The sequence below is a fragment of the Abramis brama genome, assembly GCF_963993115.1.
Source record: "Abramis brama genome assembly, chromosome: 18".
NCBI classification, from domain to species: domain Eukaryota; kingdom Metazoa; phylum Chordata; class Actinopteri; order Cypriniformes; family Leuciscidae; genus Abramis; species Abramis brama.
The window spans coordinates 32,633,949-32,655,027 of record NC_139980.1 but is presented as its reverse complement, the minus strand read 5'-3'; the positions used below and the strand labels follow the sequence as shown (position 1 = coordinate 32,655,027).

Sequence of the window (21,079 nt, the reverse complement as noted above, 5' to 3'; positions counted from 1 at the left end):
AACATTAGCTTTGATTAATATGCTGTTTAAAGGGGTGGTTGATTATGATTTCACTTTTCTAACTTTAGTTAGTGTGTAATGTTGCTGTTTGAGCATAAACAACATCTGCAAAGTTACAACGCTCAAAGTTCAAAGCAAAGGGAGATATTTGCTTTTAAAGAAATCGCTTTTTAAGGACTACAACAAACGGCTGGTAGAGACTACACAACATTCCTCCAGGGTTAGTGACATCACTAACCTTAAAATGTACATAAACCCCGCCCCCGGAACACGATTTATAGATTATCATGACAGAATATGCTAATCAATAACTAGAAGATAACTACACATAAGCTACATAAATTCACCAACTAACCATACAGAAATGTCCTGTTGCATTCTACAGGTTGTCACTTCTTCTTGAGTCTCTCTATCTTTCTGACTTCGGTTTGAACATAAAAGTCTAAAAGTTTTTGAAATGTTCAGTGCATGTCTGTGTGAGGTAAATGGACACAAGCTCTTGAAGCTCCGCCCTCTGTGCCGGGAGCAGCAGCTCATTTGCATTTTAAGGAACAGACACAAAATGAGGCGTTTTTGCTCACCCTAAAAAAGTGACAACTTTAACATGCTATATAAAAATATCTGTGGGATATTTTGAGCTAAAACTTCACATACACACTCAAAGACTTATTTTACATCTTGTGAATAGGGCATTTTACCACCCCTTTAATGTTGATGATTGCATTATTTTACATATGCATATGATTACATATGAGATCGCTTGTTTCTGCATCGAAAGGATGTGCTTTGATCAGTAGATTGAGTACTCTTTCAGAAGATGTGTCATAGCGCCCCCTAGTGTATAACAGGGAAAACATGGGAACACTGAAAATTCTGTGTTTTGCGGGAAAGCGTTTTCTCACAGAAATAACAAATAACAGAAAATTTCGTGTTTGGTGGGGAAAGAGTTAAAATGACTGAGGTATTGAAGTTCATGTATTCCTGCTTTTCAGGACCACTGGGTGGAGTTCGCAACCTTCAAGTTACCGATCCCACCAGCAGCACCCTAAACGTGCGATGGGAGCATGCTGCAGGAAACCCTCGAAATTACAAGGTTTTCTATGTCCCGCAGCCTGGAGCTGCTGAGAAGATGGTAGGATGTGATTGATTAACTTCTAATGGTTTATATAAAGGACCTTCCACGTTATAAAACCAAATCTCTTGTGTTTTGTGATCAGGAACTAGTTTCCGGTGGCACGACAAGCACCGTCCTGCGTAATCTCGATGCTAACACGCTGTACAAGGTCACATTGTTGCCTATGTATGAAAATGACGTGGAAGGAAAGCGTCAGTCAGAAAATGGAAAGACAAGTGAGTCCAGATGTTCGTAACTTGCCATTTTGGGGTGAAGATCTCATCTATCTCTATAAGGGATCCCGGATTATTCTCTTGTGAGGGTTCATCATGTCTGTTTTATTAACGCAGAACCTATGGGAAGTGTGAAGAACCTCCAGGTGACAGACCCAACTGTAAACTCTTTGAGAGTGCGATGGGACCCAGCAGATGGAGATGTTCGTCAGTACAATCTCATCTACGTGCCTGTTGCCGGAGGTGCTTCAAACACGGTAATGACCTAAATCCCGATTTGTCTCACATTTGTCAGTTTGGTTAGTTGGTTGCTAACTAGTGTGTGCCTGCACTGATGTACTCTTCAGGCTCAAGTGTCAGGAGTATCCACCAATACTGTTCTGAGAAACCTGAAGCCAGACACGGAGTACAGGGTCACCGTAGTACCAGTATATCCAGATGTCGAAGGAAAGAAACAGTCTGAGAATGGGAAAACAAGTGTGTACCTGCAATGTAAACTTTGAATTATACTCTGTGTTAGCATGCAGCATACTTAATTTAAACTCTCACAATTCCCAGAGCCTCTGGGTGGAGTGAAAAACCTGCAGGTCATTGAACCCACAACCAGCTCATTGAAGGTGCGCTGGGAGCCCGCTGAGGGTAACGTCCGGCAGTATCGAATCTTCTACGTTCCAGCATCTGGTGGAGCAGAGGACATGGTAAAAGATGCTAACCTCTATTGTCTTCTGGACATGATGCTAACTGATCTTCTATAACTTTCCTCTTAAATTTTACACATCAAAAGGAGCAAGTTTCTGGAGGCACCACCAACACCGTCCTAAGAAACCTTCTGTCAGACACGGTCTATACCGTGACTGTGGTTCCTGTTTATCCAGAGGGAGAGGGTCTCCGGCAGTCTGAGAAAGGAAAGACACGTAAGTTGTACTTGTGAATTACAGAGTCACGCATTGCTATTGATATCGCTTAAAAATCGTGAGGTACACTGGTGTTCAAAGCGAGTGGCTTGTTGAGTAGAGCTGTGCTATGACTTTTCTGAATATTCAGACTTAGGATGTTCATCAGGCAGAAAATAAAAGAGTGGGACCCAATTCATATTTTTTGACTTGGACCAAACAACCCATCAGGACTGAGTTTACTGTTGGGGATTTGCCACATCCAGTATAGACAGCATCACTGAATATAATAGGTTGTATTTGGCTTCGTCACGTCACGCCACTCGAGTCTGGTGTAGACACGTGTTGGCAATGCCTTTGTAACCACTCAAAACACTAGCAACTGGATTTTATATAGATCACCACTCATTGCATGTTGGTATAAATGCTAAATATCGATTGTATGTTAGAAAAAACTACAAAAAAAACCTACAGGTTTAGGGCACTTGAGGTTTTGCATACATAACAATAAGTTGCACTAAAAGAAACGGGATTCTTTGAACTCATGTTGGATAGTTTTTTACTGATTTCTGTAGGATTTTTTTCACATCTGCTTTGGTTTAAAAAGCGTAAAAAGCCGTTTTAGCATCAACCCTAAATGCCTCCCACCACCCGCCTTTCCTTTTTTGCTACTTTCTCACCATAAAACCTGTCTGCGTCCCTGTCGAATGCCTCGCTCAGCATTAATTCCTGAACTTTACTGAGCTTCCTCCTGTTTAAACGTCTCTGTGAGCTGTTCCTCTGCTGTTCTGTAAATTCCTCGTTCTCACTCTGCTGTTTTGTGGTTTCTCTTTCAACACACAGTTCCAAGAGTCCCACCACGAAATATCCAGGTCTACAACCCATCTCCCAACACTCTGAACGTGCGCTGGGAACCCGCCTCGGGCCAGGTGCAGCAGTACAGGGTCGTCTACACCCCGCTGAGTGGGATCCGGGGTCTTGAGTCTGTGAGTGATTCACAAACACGCATACACAGCATTAACTAATATGCATTTAGACACTTCAATGCAAAACTTAAGTTATACATTTAATGCATTGTGCATTAAATGTATGTGCATTTCATGGAAATCAAATCAGTGACATTGCTAGTATCATGCTACGCCACTTCAGCTACAGGAACACTGTATATGAAATACATGTTGAAGGCTTTATATTTTTTAGCACTTTACAACAGTTTTGGATGCAGCTCATTCAATCGGAATGCAACCGATTGATAGTTAATCTGCCATCACCCTTTTTTAAAAAGTTACTAAAAAACTGTAGCTAGCTAACTACATTGAAACTGTAAAACGGGGCAAGACATTTCAAATAATTATCAGATTATATAATAAAAAAAACATTGAGGACCTCACTTAACTCAAACACGTAAATTTACACAAAATGCAGCTAATAAACCCCCAAACAAAGACAATGAATTGAAAACATAATGATAAACAGCAGTATTTAACTAAATATTTATTAAACTACAGCAAGTAAAATGGCTTTTGTGAACCCTACTGGAGGATGACTCATGAATCTGCGAATCTATTTATTTGAACAAGTTCATTGCTACAACAAACCGTCCGAGTAGATTCACTGAAATTAATCAGACTTTCTAATACTACAGAGAAAGAGAGAGGGAGGAATATTTTAGGGTAAGGATTCAGAGTTTATTGCCATAGCTTGCTCTGCAATAATGTTTGTTTTTTTTAATTCCAAGATCCATCACTACTTAATGGACATAGTAGCTCATTATTGAAGAACAAGAAACTAGTCTTTGTTTTTGCTACTGTCACAGTTACAGATTTAAGTTAGTTCATTAAAGTTATTCCCTGGCTCAGGATGTCTAGCACCTTCCCTTTTGCTTTTAGGCGTCATTTACAGGATTTTTCATAGATAGACTTTCTTGAGGGGTCTCACAGGCTCACAAGTCCCCATTCTGCATTGCTATAAACACAAGTTGGAACACACACACACAAAAATACATATCCTGCTTGCTGACCCATATTTGTCAAACCCATCAGTTTAAGACAGAACTGATTCTGTCATGAGCGTTGGTGTATGGAAAGAATGCAGCTGCCATCAGTGATGTGAAGCCTAAAAATGAGAAACAATTGAGCAGATGGGGTGATAATCCTGCATGGTGTTGACAGGTAGCCGACAGGGTTTCCCTGTCTCCCAAATCCAGTCTCTCTTCAGCTCCAGCTGATTACGCTGATCTGACAGTATTTATGTAACATTTAACCCCATGAGCACATATGTTTGTATTACATATCTGTTTGAAATGTTATCTAGCTACGCTAGTCTAAACGGGGATTTAACAGTGACGTCATTATGTATATTCGCTTCGCCAGATTCGCAACCTCTGCAGCGGGTTGTCATACAGTGGATGTTTGTGAAGATATCGGTCTCATTATCTAAATAATGGTCTTCTCCTCAGGTTCTCGTTCCTGGCAACATCAACAATGCTTTCCTAGATCAGCTCATCCCGGATACTCCGTACTCTGTGAATGTGATGGCGGTATACGCTGACGGACAAGGCCCGGGAATTGATGGAAAAGGAAAAACATGTGAGCTGAGTCTTAATTTTTTTTGCTTTATACACCAAAACACAGATGATAATGATGACAAAAAAATGCATATTTTATTGATGGAAATACATTTTGATGCTATTAAAAGCATGAAATGAAAATTAATCAATTTTCTAAATGCATGTTATAGATGTTATGTATATTTATGTTTTTACCTCCTACTGTTTAATCAAAATTTGACCTTGAATTTAATAAAAAAACTGGACCTTGACAGTGAAAATGTAGGACTTTTAGTAGAATCATTTAGTCTGCCTAAACCCTCCCCTGCAAGCTTGCTTTTATTTGCATTCACTTTTGAGTGCCACGCCCACTTTTCAACAGCCAATTAACAACTGATGCACAGAACCATAATAATCCATTTCACTTGGATGTGTATCACAATACAGAAGAAAAGATCTGTTGCTACTTCTGTTTTTATCATGACATTAAACCATCTACTAGAACACCTAAGCTACAGCATGACAACTCCCTGGCCATCACTCAAAACAAGCTTTGTAAATGTCATCTATTGCAGTACCACGAGCTGGACCCAGGAACATGAGGGTCTTCGAAACCACCACAAGCACGATCAGCATCGGTTGGGATCACGCTGAGGGTCCTGTGCAACAATATAAGATTGCGTATGCTCCTTTGACTGGAGATCCCATCACAGAATTTGTGAGTTGAAGTCCAGTGATTATTGCTACAGCTTTATATATTTAGTTATTCACTCTGTCAATACTTTTGATTTAAGGACTCTTTCCATCTGCACTACAGTCCTTTTGCATTAAGGTCTATGACATGAAGTGAACATACAATTTAAATGAACTCTATTTATTTTCCTGTTAAGTGCTTATTATTATACTGTGCATGATTCATCAGTGCATCTCATTCTATTTGATTTGTCAAATTATTCTTGGTTGTGGTTAATCAACCAAACATTATACATCTGATGGTTTTCTCTACAGACTGTTGTTCCTGGCAACAGAAATAATGCTATCCTTCAAAATCTGCTTCCTGACACCCCATACAACATCACCGTTACAGCAGTTTATCCCGAGGGACCTGGCGGATCCCTGAACGGAAATGGAAAAACACGTGAGTGCCCTTGCTAAACAAACACCGCTGAGATTAATAAGCTTTGGTTGCTTTTTTTGTGATCACTATTCAAAGCAAACTTGTTCAGTAGTAACTAACTAAAAGCTGCAACATTACTTCTTTAATGCATTTTTCAATGGCGTGACATTATTTCAGCAGTTATAATTTTTTTTAAGTAACTTGTATTTTGGGAAGCTTTTTTAGCTTGAATTATATTTTCCGTTTCAGTTTTAGGTTTAGATACATTTTTTATCATTTTGTTATGTGCTTTGGTCATTTTTATTAGTTTTAGTTAAATAACTATTTAGGTTTAATTTATTTTTAGTTAATTTTTTTTAATTTTTTTATTTAATTCCAGTTGCTAATTTTAGTGCTTACATTTTTCTGACTTTAAAAAAAAAATGTTTAGTCAAGTTATTTTAGCTTTATTTCAAAAATGTTTTAAACTAAAAAATAATTTGAGTTATAGTTACAGTTGGTTTTAGTTATAACAATAATAACCCTGAATAGTAGCAAGTACAAGTAGTACAATCTCAACCTCACCATCTGCCATTTGAGGATATTCTTAAGGGTTTAAGGAGAATGTGAGTGAGAAATTGCTGGTAGGTCATGGTGGAGAGTCTGAAAAACTGTTGTTTGTGTTGGCAATTGGCATAAACTAACATTAAATGTGCCAGTTAGCATGGGCTAGAATCCAGAACATCCATCAGCTAATAGTAACACAGCACAACTGAAACCTCACTGTAAACCTTTGCATTTCTTGTTATAGGAGCATTTAAACACTATTACTATGATATTTAGCAGTAGTTTTTAACCATGGATCTTACTTTGGATCTTATGTTCAGTTGGCCTGCTGGAACCTCAGAACCTGCGAGTCTCAGACGAGTGGTACACGCGCTTCCGTGTGTCCTGGGATCCGGTTTCAGCTCCGGTCATGGGTTACAAACTAGTCTATCAACCAACAGGTACCAAAAAAGTCATCATGAACCCTGTTTTCTTTCTGTTTAAAATTCCACAGTGCAATTTAATTGTTAAATGTTTTGTTGCCATTCTTCCTTTAGATAGAGACGAGTCTTTGGAGGTGTTTGTTGGTGATGTCACCAGCTATACCCTACATAACCTGCTTCCTGGCACAACATACGACGTTCAGGTGTTCGCCCAATATGATGGCGGTGTCAGCAAGCCTCTCATGGGACAAGGGACAACATGTATGTTTTCAGAAATGTATTTTTTTAGGTTTGGTTTTATGCCACTGTTTTCAATGCCAGCAAGATTCCCAATTTGAGTGCAACATCTCCATCTTGTCCTTTCAGTGTACCTCAATGTGACCAACCTTGAGACATACGATGTTGGCTATGACAGATTCTGCATTAAATGGACGCCTCACCGTGCCGCCACGTCTTACAGAATCAAGCTGAATCCACTGGACCGTGAGTCACGCTTAAATTGAACCCTCACTACCTTCTACCTTAAAGGGCAACTCTCACCAAATTGCAAAACTTTTGTACACAAACAATGTTCTCAATGCTGGAGTTCATGTGTAGAGCCCCTGGTGATACTGAGAGCAAAGTTTCATGTTGTGTCGAGTCTTCTTAGTGTTTTAAAAAGAGCGATTTTTTATGCTATCATAGTCGTGCCCCATTCACTCCCATTCAAAAGGCAATCTGACAGAAAACGAAAATTAGGTCAAACTTAAAAGTGGCGTTTCCATTCTAATTATGCTTTTAAACGAAAGTTTGCCTCGGGTAGATTAACAAAAAGATGCTAGCTTGCAATTTGGCGAGAGTTACCCTTTAAGTTAGCAATGATCTGTTCCAAAACCTAGTGAACTGCCCACCTAGGTAATATTTGTAGGCATGTGGCCACTTTCCATCAGGATGTTTTCATTCACTGTTTCATTATGCACACACCACTGTTCAAAACTTTGCGATCAGCAAGATGATTTCTTTTTTTTACATTAATGATAATAAGAAATGTTTCTTGAGCAGTAAATCAGCATATTAGAATGATTTCTGATCATGTGACACTGAAGACTGGAGTAATGATGCTGAAAATTCAACTTTGATCACAGGAATAAATTACAGTTTACAATATATGGACCACAGTTATTTTTAATTGTAATAATATTTAACAATATTACTGTTTTTACCGTAAGTCGGTACCGAGTCTTCTTTCAAAGAAATTTAAAAATCTTACAACCCCAAACTTTTAAATGATAGGCTTATATATAACCATACTTTTTTTTCTTTCTGTTGTGGAAACTACATCGAAGCACCCTGCTTTTTAACTGTGACTTTATTCATCCAGATTAGTGATTCGGGAAAAGCTTTATCTGTTTTTTTTATTTATTGTGTTCACTTTTATTGTAATGTTTTGTGTGCATCTCGACCATTGACTTTTACAGATAACAGCTCTAAAGGAGCTCATGGAATATAATTTCAGAAACTGTATTTTGCAACAGCAATAAAAAAGTACCCAGAGTATAACCATGCTACCGAGACTGTACCATAGTCTATTGGTTTTCTTTGAAATAACTTAGAATATATGTAAATACTGTAGTATGTTTGGATACCTTCAGTGTATCATGGTACTATTGTTTAATCTGTTTGCAGTGGCAGCTAAAGGCCAGCAGGAGATCACCATCACTGCGGGTCAGAGTCAGTACTGTTTCGAAGGTTTGAGTCAGAGCTCCCTTTACAGCGCCACAGTGTTTGTCCAGACACCCAATCTAGAGGGACCCGGGGTCAGTGCCAAAGAACGCACCCGTGAGTTCAGCCTTCATCCAGAAATAAGCAGAATTCATCCTCTTACTGAATTTAAACAATGGTCTTACAATGTCTTCTGACTTCTTTTGGTTCATCTAGTTGTTAAACCAACACCGGTGCCAACAAAACCACCCACTCCTCCACCACCACCCACTATTCCACCCGGCTGGGCGGGTAAGTGCCTTCAGCCACAACTCTAGACTTATAAAACTCATAGATACTTATACTCATTGAAACTCATCATAGATACCTCAAATCATGCCAATTTTAATGGTATTTCGTGGCAGCAGATTTTCAATTGACAAGCAGCACTCCTGTTTTCTTCAAAATCTTGTTAGTTAAATAGATTGCAGGGTGTGTTTCGATTGGTGGAATAGAGTGTACAGAACTTTTTGTGGATACGTGCATTGCAAACACGTTCTAGATCTGCTTCTTTGCAATGAGTTTGGCTCAAATTAGTTTCAGTTTTAAAACCTTGGACAAAATCCTTCTGCTAATAAAATACGGATCCTTTCTTTTTATCTTCAATTCATAAAAAAAAATTGGATCCCTTAATTCATGCTGGATCATGCTCAAAAACTTTTTTATTCATCATGCAAGAAGTCTGCAAGTGGCCAGATGCTTCAACCCACAATGTTTTCTACTCCAGAGGAGTCAGCTGGCTTTAAGTATGGAGAGACATGATCCACAGAGGATTATACATTTAAGAGAGACATTTTCCAAAAGGGCATTTTGTCTGATTGAAAATGACACCATTAATTATATAACCTAACAATGGACAATACTTCTACAGCATTTATTGATCTTAGATAATCTTAATTTTGACATTTGCTAAAACATTTCTAAAATCAAATTAATGCATTGAGAACTAATTTGAAACATTGTAATTTTATTAAAGTGGATCTTTTATGCTCTTTTTTAAAGTCTTGATTTTGTTTTTGGGCTCTACTAGAATAGGTTTTCATGCTTGATTTAAAAAAAAAAAACACATTATTTTCCCCATGTTTGACATTGTTGCAGCTCCTCTCCTCCCAGTCTGTCAGTAACGCTCTGTTTAGTTCCTGTCTCTATGAAGCCCCTCCTTCTGAAAAGCACACTGTGCTCTGATTGGTCGGCTGGAGCAGTGTGTTGTGATTGGTCGAGCGCTTTGAGTGTGTTTAGGAAATGTCCCGCCCCTTAGCATAACCATGAGTTTCAACACACTACGAACTAACTCAACCAGGCCCCGCCCCTTTATTCTGCGTATGAATTATTTAAATGAGGAATATTGTGACGTGTTCGTTCCCGGAAGAAACTCGAGACTACAATGGAGGCGTTTCAGGAGTTCAGAAACACTGACACTGATATAGAGAATAACTCCCACTGGAGGGACTTTGTGCTTTGGAACACTAAAGAAAGATGAACATGGAAAAAACATTATAGGTCTGCTTTAACTAATATTAACTAAGATTTATAATTGCTGTAAAAAAATCTTAGCTCATTAACAATAATGCAACTAATGAATTAAGAAATGAGAACTTATTGTTAAGTGTTATCAGTGTTATTAGTTCCCTTTTAGATCTTCTGGATTTCATATGTACTTCATTCTTGCATAATTTCCAAGAAAGTTTGGTCTGATTATGAAAGTAATTACAACACGGAAGTTCATTAAAGTGTTTTTTCAGTGCTTGTGTTTGATAGTGAGATTTCATTACCCATTTTCCGCTCTTATGTAAAAGTTTAATTAGAAACAAGGGGTTTGGTTAGAGCTGTTCTTGCATTCTCCAGTTCATAGAGTTGTTTTTGTGTTCTCAGTATGCAAAGGAGCAAAAGCAGATGTAGTGTTCCTCATCGATGGCTCCTGGAGTATCGGAGATGAGAGTTTCAGCAAAGTGATCCAGTTTGTCTCCAGCGTCGTTGGTGCCTTTGATGTTATCGGCCCATCAGGAATGCAGGTAAAGCCCTAGCAAGAGAATAGCAACACCCTAGCAACCAACTTGCAACACCATGATAATCAAGTTGCGACTTGTTTGCGACTTTGGGACATGTAAAGATTTAGTTGGACCAATCATCTCTGGGTCAAATATGTTGCATCACTGAATCATTGTGACCATGTTTAATTGTATCTCAATATTTTTGTGTCGAAAGGTTTCATTCGTGCAGTACAGTGACGATGCAAAGACTGAGTTCCGGCTCAATGCGTATAACGATAAAGGCACCGTGCTCTCTGCTCTCAAACTCATCCGTTACAGGGGAGGAAACACTAAAACAGGTATCACTCCAACACCTAAACATTCACAGCTGCTCTAAAAACTTCTAAAAGTCTCATATCTCAGTGTAAAGTTTTTTCAGGTTTATTTTATTTTGAATTTTTTAAATTATAGTCAGCAATTCAGTACAACAAAGATGACCATGATGTATGCTTACCGTTTTGTAATGCTAAAAATCCTAATGATCCTAAAAGAGGCTTGATTTTATTTGTGCAAAAATAATTAAAATACATTTTTAAAAAATGTATTATTATGCATAATCATTATAAATTTGAATAATTTGTATAATAATTTATATAATTTATAAATGATTTTGTGGTGATACACGACCCAAATATTTCTTGACAGATAGATTTTTAAATGTTTCTTGATGTTGAATATATTTTGGCCAAGTAAATGTGAAGAATTAGCAGTATAGACAGAGTTTTAGATGTTAAACTTACGAGGGATGAGTTTTGTTGATGTTGTTTCCTCACCTTTGACACTCCCAGGTGTGGCTCTGAAACATGTGAATGAGAAGGTCTTCACTCTAGACAACGGAATGAGGAGAAACGTACCGAAGGTCGTGGTGGCCGTAACAGATGGACGTTCTCAGGATGAAGTGCAGAAGAATGCTGCCAAGCTACAGCACGCTGGTATGACACGCTGCCAAACTGTAAAGTTATGACATACGCATGAGCTCATTACCATATGACAGCCCATAATTACACATCAACACCTATTCAGAATTCAAAAACTGATGAAAGACAGTGTGAACCAGGCATGGTGCCAGGATTCCAGTTTTGGATGGGCCAGACCAATTGTGGGTGGGCCTTAAATTAAAAACGTTATCAAATCACTGTTTAACCTAATAAAAATGCCTGACTAATATACTGTTATATTATCTGTGCTTACATAATAGAGATTTTAATAACTTGATGCTCTTTAAATATTTTGTTGCATTGTAAAAAGTTTCAGTGCATAGGACCTATCCACGATCGCTCTCCTTGGTTCAGACCAAAGAAGAGCGCTTTGGAATCTCCATTACGCTTCATACCTGGCTGTGCTTTAGCGCATCTCTCTATAGACCTAAGGCCTATAGACTGTAAAAGTGGTCAGGAATCTAATATTTCCCCAAAACATAGTTTAGTTCTGCTCGTATAACATGAAGTCGAATATTTCACAGTTCTGTTTAATTGTTTTAAGTTTTCAACAATACAGATCAACAACACTGCCCGACAGTTTCAATCAAATCTGGTCATAAGTGGCAATAGACCTGTTTGACGATTTCTTACAACATTAATTTCTTTCGATTTCATTAACAAAAGACTGAGCTTGGCTTATTATACAGAGAAGATGCATTAAAATGTAGCCTATAGGCTACTACGAGATAACTAATACAATAGGCCACCGCCAATTCACGTTCATCCACGAAGATTAACAGCTACATCCGATCGCGAACCTCACTGTCTGCTGCAGAAACATCAAAATAGACATAACCAGCTTTTTAAAATTGTTTTGAAAACTCGACTGATGCTAGATGACGTCTCCTCGCCCCATACGATCCACAACGAGCCGTAATTAGAGCTTGATTAAATAAATTCTTTGTTTATTATAGGGAGGACGTCTTAAGCTATGAAACTTTGAAAACTAAACATTTAGACTATTTTAGCACAAATTATGAGCTTATTTGCCGATTTTTAATAATTCTTGACAAAATTAAAATATATTAAAAGTTTATGGTTTTGGGTGGGTCCATAACGCCGTGCCTGGTGTGAACTACACCAGTATGCAGAGCTTTGACGATCGTTGAAGGTGTAGTAGGAAACCACAACCTAATTATATCTGTTTTGATGCAACAACACTTTAGGTACAGACTATAAGATAAATATGCTAATGTAGGGTTGTGCCGTATCAGGTTACAGTGTGTTTGTTGTTGGCGTGGCTGATGTGGACTTCGTCGAGCTGCAGAACATCGCCAGCAAACCAAGCGAGCGTCACGTCTTCGTGGTGGACGACTTTGATGCCTTCTCCACCATTCAGGACAACCTGGTCACGTTCATCTGTGAGACTGCAACATCCTGTGAGTTGATGTTTTGTGGTACTTTACAAATTATACTTTTAAGAGAGCTTTGAGAAAGCTTTTATAGCTGATCTGTTCAAAACTTAAATTAATGTGTTTATGTTTTGCTTCCACAGCCTGTCCGTTGATCTATGTTAATGGATTCACATCACCAGGTAGGCGTGTGTCATATACTGTTGATTACTGTTCAGAAGTTTGGGATCGGCATGATTTTTTGTTGTTGTTTTTCTTATGCTTACTAAGGCTGCATTTATTTGATCAAAAATACAGTAAAACTTATTACAGCTGTTTTTATATTTTAAAATGTTATTTATTCCTGTGATGCAAAGACTAATTTCCAGTATAATTACTCCAGTCTTTAGGGTCACATGATCCTTCAGAAATCATTCTAATATGCTGAAACATTTCTTATTACGCTGCTTCATATTTTTGTGAAAACCATATACACTGTTTAGCATTCTTTAATTAATAAAAAGTTCAAAAGAACAGCATTTGAAATATAATTTTTTAGTAACATTCTAAATGTCTTTACTGTCACTTTTTGATCAATTTTATGTGTCCTTGCTGGTTATTCATTTCTTTAAAAAAAGAAAACCATCATGACCCCAAACTTTTGAATGGTAGTGTATCCAAATGTGTGTTTATGTATGTAGACCACTAACATGAATTATGTGATTTCCCAGGATTCAGAATGCTGGAAGCTTTCAATCTGACTGAGAAGATGTACGCCAGCACCAAGGGTGTCTCTATGGAGCCTGGTTCCTTCAACAGCTACACTGCCTACAGGCTCCACAAGAACGCTTTCCTGAACCAGCCCTCATCGTGAGCACAATCCTCTCTGGATTTGATTTGAATGCTGATTTTGTGTACAATTCTGTTGCTCATCATGCATGACTCTGCACGGTGAATTTAAAGGAACAGTGCAATTTCTTTCAGACTTGATTTCTTATGTGGAACACAAAAGGAGAAGTTTAGCTCTTTCCATACAGTGAAAGCAGACAGTAACCAGGCACTCGTCACACGTAGTGATCCGTTATAAGACATGCAAGAAGTTGACGTCAAACCTGGCGTGATGCGTCTTGACACGCCATATTTGAATGTTCAAGAATCAGACCAAAGAGCAAGATTTTGAATGGCTTTAGAAGAAATTTACCACTTTTCCAATTTTCTGATATTTTCTGATACTTTTTGCAGCTTGAAGAGCAGCATAAACATCTCCGTTTGTATTCCTCGGGAAGTCAGTTGAAGTATTTCTTGAAAGTCTTACTCAAAGTACACGACTGTTCATTAAGTTTGGGGTCTGTAAGGTTTTATACAAAAATATTTTTTTTCAAATAAATGTTCTTTTGAAATTTACAAAAAAAAACAAACATGTTTTTTGAGCAGCAAATCATCATATTAGAATGATTTCTGAAGGATCATGTGACACTGAGGATTGGAGTAATGATGCTGAAAATTCAGCTTTGATCACAGGAATGAATTACATTTTAACATGTATTCATATAGAAAACACTTATTTTTGATCAAATAAATGCAGCATTGATGAGCATAAGTGATTTTTTTTCAAAAACATCACAAAAAAATCATAGACCCCAAACTTTTCAAGGGTTTGTTTGAGTGGGGAGGGGAGATATTACTCCATTTCTTCAGATAAGCTGCTAAATGTAATGCCATGTTTGTTATTGATTACAGTAATGATGGTTATTTTAAATCAGTTGTTCGTACGATGACACTCTGGCAGTGTGCTTGTGCGCAGACATCACTGTGAAAGTCATTTGGTATTAGAGAGTGTCATTAGAGGCCTGTAAGGCTAAAGTGAGAGCTTTCTTTGGCTTTTGTTAACATGCTGCTGCTTGCCCAGGTAGACTATCCAAAAGCATTCAAAGCCACGGTTCTCCCACACACTTCCGTGATTATTTTACCATAGAAAAGCACTGATAAAACTCTGGATCAAATAAATATAGTCTGGCCTGCCAGCGCTGATGTCTGCAGAAAGAACAGATACTCCTCCTCGCTCTGACTTTTTTTTTTCTTTTTTTTTACAGATATATTCATCCTGATGGTCTTCCTTACACATACACCATCATTCTGATGTTCCGACTGTTGCCAGACTCACCAAACGAGGCTTTCGATATCTGGCAGGTGTCAGACAAGAATTACAAACCTGAGACCGGTGTCACCATCGACCGTAAGTGCTGTTTCCCTCTTTTATATATTTTTAACAACAAATATTTATATGTCCGGGAAAAAAACATAACGAAAAAGTAATTTATTATGTTTTTCATCTGCAAAAGCATATCTAATATTACTTCTACAACAACTCTAAATTCTCACACACTTTTGCTGGAAAAACAGATCATACAGTGATTAATTCCAATGGATGCTTCCAAGTCATAAATCATTTGCAATAATAAAAAAAAAAAAAAAACCTATTTGTGTCAGCCAGATAACTCTATCTTGGTTGCAAGTTTAAATCACCAGAGTTCATATTAACAAAGTTGATTGCCTCACAGAAAACCACATGTTTAAGATTGCAGAGCATACAATCTCCCCATCCTTATTTTCTGTCCTGTACACTGTCCACATTCATTTCTCTAGACTTTAACTTTGTTTCTCCGTTTATTTCTACTGAGGAGAAACATCTGAGAAACAAAGTTTATACTTAAATCACATATCTGAGATCTATAAGCTTTGAAAAAGTAATAAAATGCCCCTCGAGGCTTCTTTCTCTCTGTCCCAGTTATCTGATTAGGCCTGGTCCACAACATCTAATTTAGACCGATCATACATTTACTGTAGAGTTTGTTTGTTTGTTATAGTTTGTGGGAATTTTAACTCTTTGTCTCTACTTTTCTATTTCTATTTGCTCAGCATCCGCCCAAACTGTGTCATTTTATAATAAGGATACAACAGGAGAGATCCAGCGAGCCACGTTTAAAAATGATCAAATCAAGAGGATCTTCCATGGAAGCTTTCACAAGGTAAATTGCTTGTTTATTATTGTGCTTTATGCATATTGATGGTAAAAAATGGTGGAGACATATGCCCACATTTTCCACTATAAAAGACTCTTATGTCCACATACAGAGCCAAGATGTGTGAGGTCTTCAGCAAAACAGACTCAAAACAAATGACCATTATGTCTGAATGCAGGAAAACATGCACAGATGTTCACAGATATAGATCAAGGGAGCTATTTCTTTCAAGGAGACAATGGTCTACAACTGTGGAATAGAAATGTGGGAAAAAGAGAGGTTACTGTCAGCAAACTCATTCACTGAGAGGGTTTGAATCTAAAACAAGACAGTTTTGGACTCTTTCACCAAATTTCAGCAAAATTTCACCAAAAGGAACACCACAAAATGCTTACATTGAAATTCTAGTTTGATGTGGCAAGCTGCAAAAAAAGACCAGAAATCACCTTCACAAAAATGTTTCTCTGGCAGACAAACAGGAAAATGTTGAATCACTGCTCAAAAAAGTGCCAGCAGATGCCAAGCGTGAAGCAGATGAATTACTTTGAGTTGATTTATACGTTCATCCTAATCTTCAGTCAGTATTTGTCTGGCCTTGATCCTGACAGACCGTCAGGTTGGTTCCCTGTCAAAGTTGACCACGGGGGAAATTCTTGTCGTTTGAACGAGAGGTGTGGTGGCTTGTTTGTTGTAGTTTTGGCCTGTGTGAACATCAGTCTATACCTTCAGGAAACACATCACCAGTCACTTTAAAGTAAGACTGGATGGTATGACAGTCTCTAATGGCATATGGTAGATACTGTGTATTTGTGCGGCTAGCAGTGGACAGGACTGCTTTACAATATTTGCATGTGAGAATGACATGAAGCAATGTGAAGATACAGAGCAGGATGTGTCCCAAATAAGTCAAGATAAAGGATTTATTAGGGGTTTAGTAACAAAGCTAGAGTTTACTATAGTATGCCAAGCAATATCCAAACTTGGTGCATTGATATTGAAGTCAGTTGAGGGTCACAGGTTGTTTACATCAGCTGTTTTTATCATATTTAGTTTGACTGTTGTAAGTCTTTGGTTTTTAACTCAAGTGTTATACAATGCAAATTTGTTTTTGTACTGATGTCAGACTTCATTTGTTATGAATAGATCTTTTGGTTTGAGTCCATCAAGTTCCAAATCCTAAAGAGATGAAGTACTTTTCATTTGTAAAGTGTTAAATTTACTGGATCGGCCAAAATAGGCATCACTGCACGATTATTTAATATGTAAACCATTTTTCCATAATTTTTTTTTGCACAGGCCTGTCTTGAAAAGAGCAGAGTGGGCGCAAACGCTGCGCTTCTGAATCATATGACAGTTTCTAATGAAAGCAAATGGAGTGGCATAAGCATTCATCTTTGTGCTTGACGAAATAGTTCACGCTTCAGATGTCTCCTGTTTGGACGGAAAAAATGCCTGAATTTCAGAAATGAAATGTGTTTTTTTTTAAAGAGCTGCATGGTTCTGGCACATCATTTACTCATGCAGATGGCTTTTTGGTCTAGATAAACAAACATGATTTAGATTGTCTAGCTTCAGCGAAGTATTTAACTCTATGAAGTTTTTTTTTTTTTTCGTTTTTTTTTTTGGCTCTTCATATGATGCAAGTAATGGGATTTTTTTAACTGCAAGACTGTTGCTCATAAAGTAATAGTTCACCCTAAAATGAAATTCTGTCATCATTTACTCAAACCTGTGTGACTTACTTTCTTTCGTGGTCTTTTTTGGACCTCAACAGCCACTAGTCACTTGTATGGTTTCGTTGCATGAACAACAGCAATGTGAACATTATTCAAAATGGCCTTTTGTCTTTCACTGAAGAAAGTCATTTGGAGATTTGTAACGGCATGAGGGTGATTAAATGATGACAGAATGTTCATTTCTGAAAATATTTTAACACTAAACTCTAAATCACCATGAGCGTGCAGAAAGCTCTCAAGCAGTCGAGAGAAAGCGAGTATGGCCAGCAGAGACGTATCAGGGTTTCTTCAGATATCCTCTGTGGATTTGACTGAAAATGAAGGACAGCTCTGTTTTGAAAAATCTGTCCAAACCTGTGGCAGGTTCAGTTGAAATGGAGAAGTCATCTGTTTAAACCCTGCTTCTCAGGTGGCCATTAAAGAGGGCGTTTGAGGACAGCTGCCAGTGATCCAATCAAAATGAGCAGAATCAAATGATTCTAATCAGTTCCAACAATATTTTAAACGAAATAACAGTACGGCAGATTATAAACATTGTATTGGGTTTGGAAGGCCATCCTACACTTATTGTTTTGCAGTATGTATACTGTGGTCAGTATGTGAATTTTCTGTACATGGAATATCTGGATATCCTTACAAATTTGACATAATCAATCAAATCATTCTGCTTTCTGACTGGACAGAATTGTGAGATTATTTGTGATTATTCTATTGACAGCATGAGTTTAAAAAAATCAAGAACAAAATCTGCATATAGTTTTGTGCAAAAATAATTAAAAAAATTAAGTAAATATTTTGAATTATTTTAACTAATCTAATAAAATGATAAAGCATAAAGGATAAAAGCATAGAGGATCATTATTTAATTTCAGAAACTATTATTGTGAGATTAATTGTGATTATTTTATTACATTGACAGCACTAATTTTAAAAAATAAGAAAAAAACGGTTTAAAAATGTAATAAAAGTAAATACTTTTAAGAAAATTGTTAATGTAATAAAATAATAGTACACAATTATTTAATTTAAGAGACAATTATTTAATTTAGTTGTATTTATAATATAAAACTAAATATTTTCTTTCATATTATTTTTCTTAATAAAGAGATACCATTATATTTTAGGTGGACGTTGACATTTAAAAGTTTGAAAACCCTAAAATAGTATGCAAAACACAAATGTTTTAAATGTTATTCATTGCATAATGTGTTCTGTTTCACATACAAAAGTAGTTATATTAATACACTTTATACTGTCATTATGCAGTAAGCTGTCTGATGTAATTCCGTATTGAAAATAATAATAGAGAACAGAAGATCCTGAAGACCTCCAGGCTAAACAGTAAATAATCATGTGCCACAGGAACAGCTCTAGATAATACGTACCACATTTGACTAGACGTCTACGTCATGCTTGTTTTGATATTGACTAGGTTTGATAGGCATTTTGTGAAGAAACTGGTTTAGGCCCTCACAGAAAAATGGTGGTCTGGCTCCATAACAATCACTTCATCGTTCTAATGAATATCATGTCTCTTTCGCTTTGTTTAGCCCAATAGTGAAATGAACTTCAGTGTGCTGTATTTCAGGCCTCTAGCATGTTTACTAATCCTGACCAATCCTATGTGGTCGGATCAGAATCGCATCTCCTCAATCTGCTAACCGCAAATTTCCAATCCATTCCCGATCCATAGCATAAGTTCTGACGTCTTCCATTAGCTTGCGTTGGAGAAATGTGATTACACTGCAGCGTTCAGCTGGTGTTTAAGACTTGGCAGCACGACGGGCCATGGCATATGGAGGAACAACTTCATCATGCGCTGTGGTGAACAGGGAATATCAGTGTACATTGATTATGTGGATCAGAGAGCTGAAAAAACTCTAAGGAGGCAATTCACTAAGAAATATAGCGCCAAGCAGCCATTACAGGGCCAAGCACATCGCATGCAGCCTGAGCAACACAATTACCATGACAGACGAATCAAATGATTCCAGAACCATGATTCTAGGCAGAGTAGTTCAAAGTTTATTGAGTACGTTTAAACATTTCGTGCAACCCGTTTAGTGCCCTCAATTCCCCAAATTTGGGGAAGATCAAGAGGAGTAAAAGTACACTACCATTCAAAAGTTTGGGGCAAGTTTCATCATGAGCCTCATTTGCATAGATTGGAGGCTGAAAAGTTCATCCCTCAGACTTTGTCATTCCAGAAAGATCAGATGGGAAATCTGCTGGATTTGACAGTCCCACTGTTGATGTATTTTGACAGTCCCACTGTTGATGTATTGTGATGATGTATTTGTTTACACTCTTTTTGGCTGCTGTTAATCTTTCCCAAATTTCTCTTTAAAAGTATTTTACAATGGACTTGCTGTTATCATCGCCTTGAGCGTGTCAGGATGAATTTGGTGGTGAAAGAACGTGCTGATTTTTATATGTGCCTCTAGCCAGAACACTCCCTTTGAACGGAGAGACTCCCAGAAATCCCTAATTAAGGCCCGAAGCTCTTGGAGTTAAGAACAACAATAGAAAACTGCCAACTGAGACTTTTTTAATGATTCGCACTGCTGAAGATAAATGTAAGGTCTGACCTCTAAGTCAGTTACAAGCTTGAACATCTAACAATCTTCTTTTATTTCCAGCTCCACATCCTGGTGTCTCCCAAGAGCGTCAAGCTGAACGTGGACTGCCAGGAAGTGGCTGAGAAGGAGATTAAACCAGTAGGAAACACATCGATGGATGGATTTCAAGTGCTCGGGAAAATGTCCAAATCTATCGGATCTAAAGGAGAATCAGCAACAGTGAGTGTGTCGACTTTTGTTATCACGTATTGACTGAGAGCTCAACGCTCTCTTGCTCTTTCCAGCCTGGATCCTTTTAATTGGGCGCCTGAGCCCCATATTTGAAAATGCAAACTTTTATCAAAGACACGTGTAACATCCGTTTTCTCTCTGATTGGGCAGTTCCAGCTCCAGATGTTTGACATTGTGTGCAGTCTCGGCTGGACCAGCAGGGACAGATGTTGTGACCTTCCTTCAATGGTAAGTGAAGACTTTAAGAAAGCCTCTAGAGATCAGGGGCCAGTTGCACCAGCTGTGCGTAAGTTACAACTTGGCCTAGTTTTGACCTAAACGGGCACTAAGTTAACTTACACAAGACTAAATATTTTTCCATTGCACCATTAAAATAAGTTGAAACATAACTCTACGTATAATTTCAATTTCTGCCTCCGACCAGAAGAAATGGTTGGAGTAAAATAGTAGATTTACTGAATTGCACCAATAAACATGTTTTACCTGACAGATTTCAATCCGTTTTTAACCCTGCTCCTGGAGAACCACTGTCCTGCAGAGTTTAGCTCCAACCCTA

At 37.7% G+C, this 21,079-nt stretch overlaps 1 protein-coding gene across 5 annotated transcripts in view; it reads left to right on the top strand.

Moving 5' to 3' along the window:
• Positions 1-21,079, top strand: part of col12a1b (collagen, type XII, alpha 1b) — a 73,784-nt gene that overhangs the window by 38,192 nt on the left and 14,513 nt on the right. For all 5 annotated transcript variants that reach the window (XM_084092112.1, XM_084092111.1, XM_084092110.1 and 2 more), the window contains 25 exons: positions 993-1,132; positions 1,218-1,350; positions 1,465-1,604; positions 1,695-1,824; positions 1,906-2,045; positions 2,132-2,261; positions 3,084-3,226; positions 4,699-4,828; positions 5,364-5,506; positions 5,797-5,926; positions 6,772-6,891; positions 6,988-7,134; positions 7,240-7,356; positions 8,539-8,691; positions 8,791-8,865; positions 10,486-10,625; positions 10,819-10,942; positions 11,432-11,575; positions 12,838-13,002; positions 13,119-13,157; positions 13,686-13,824; positions 15,048-15,190; positions 15,874-15,983; positions 20,353-20,511; positions 20,674-20,751. In XM_084092112.1, the coding sequence (XP_083948238.1) occupies positions 993-1,132; positions 1,218-1,350; positions 1,465-1,604; positions 1,695-1,824; positions 1,906-2,045; positions 2,132-2,261; positions 3,084-3,226; positions 4,699-4,828; positions 5,364-5,506; positions 5,797-5,926; positions 6,772-6,891; positions 6,988-7,134; positions 7,240-7,356; positions 8,539-8,691; positions 8,791-8,865; positions 10,486-10,625; positions 10,819-10,942; positions 11,432-11,575; positions 12,838-13,002; positions 13,119-13,157; positions 13,686-13,824; positions 15,048-15,190; positions 15,874-15,983; positions 20,353-20,511; positions 20,674-20,751 (3,212 nt within the window). The remainder of the gene's footprint in view (positions 1-992; positions 1,133-1,217; positions 1,351-1,464; positions 1,605-1,694; positions 1,825-1,905; positions 2,046-2,131; positions 2,262-3,083; positions 3,227-4,698; positions 4,829-5,363; positions 5,507-5,796; positions 5,927-6,771; positions 6,892-6,987; positions 7,135-7,239; positions 7,357-8,538; positions 8,692-8,790; positions 8,866-10,485; positions 10,626-10,818; positions 10,943-11,431; positions 11,576-12,837; positions 13,003-13,118; positions 13,158-13,685; positions 13,825-15,047; positions 15,191-15,873; positions 15,984-20,352; positions 20,512-20,673; positions 20,752-21,079) is intronic.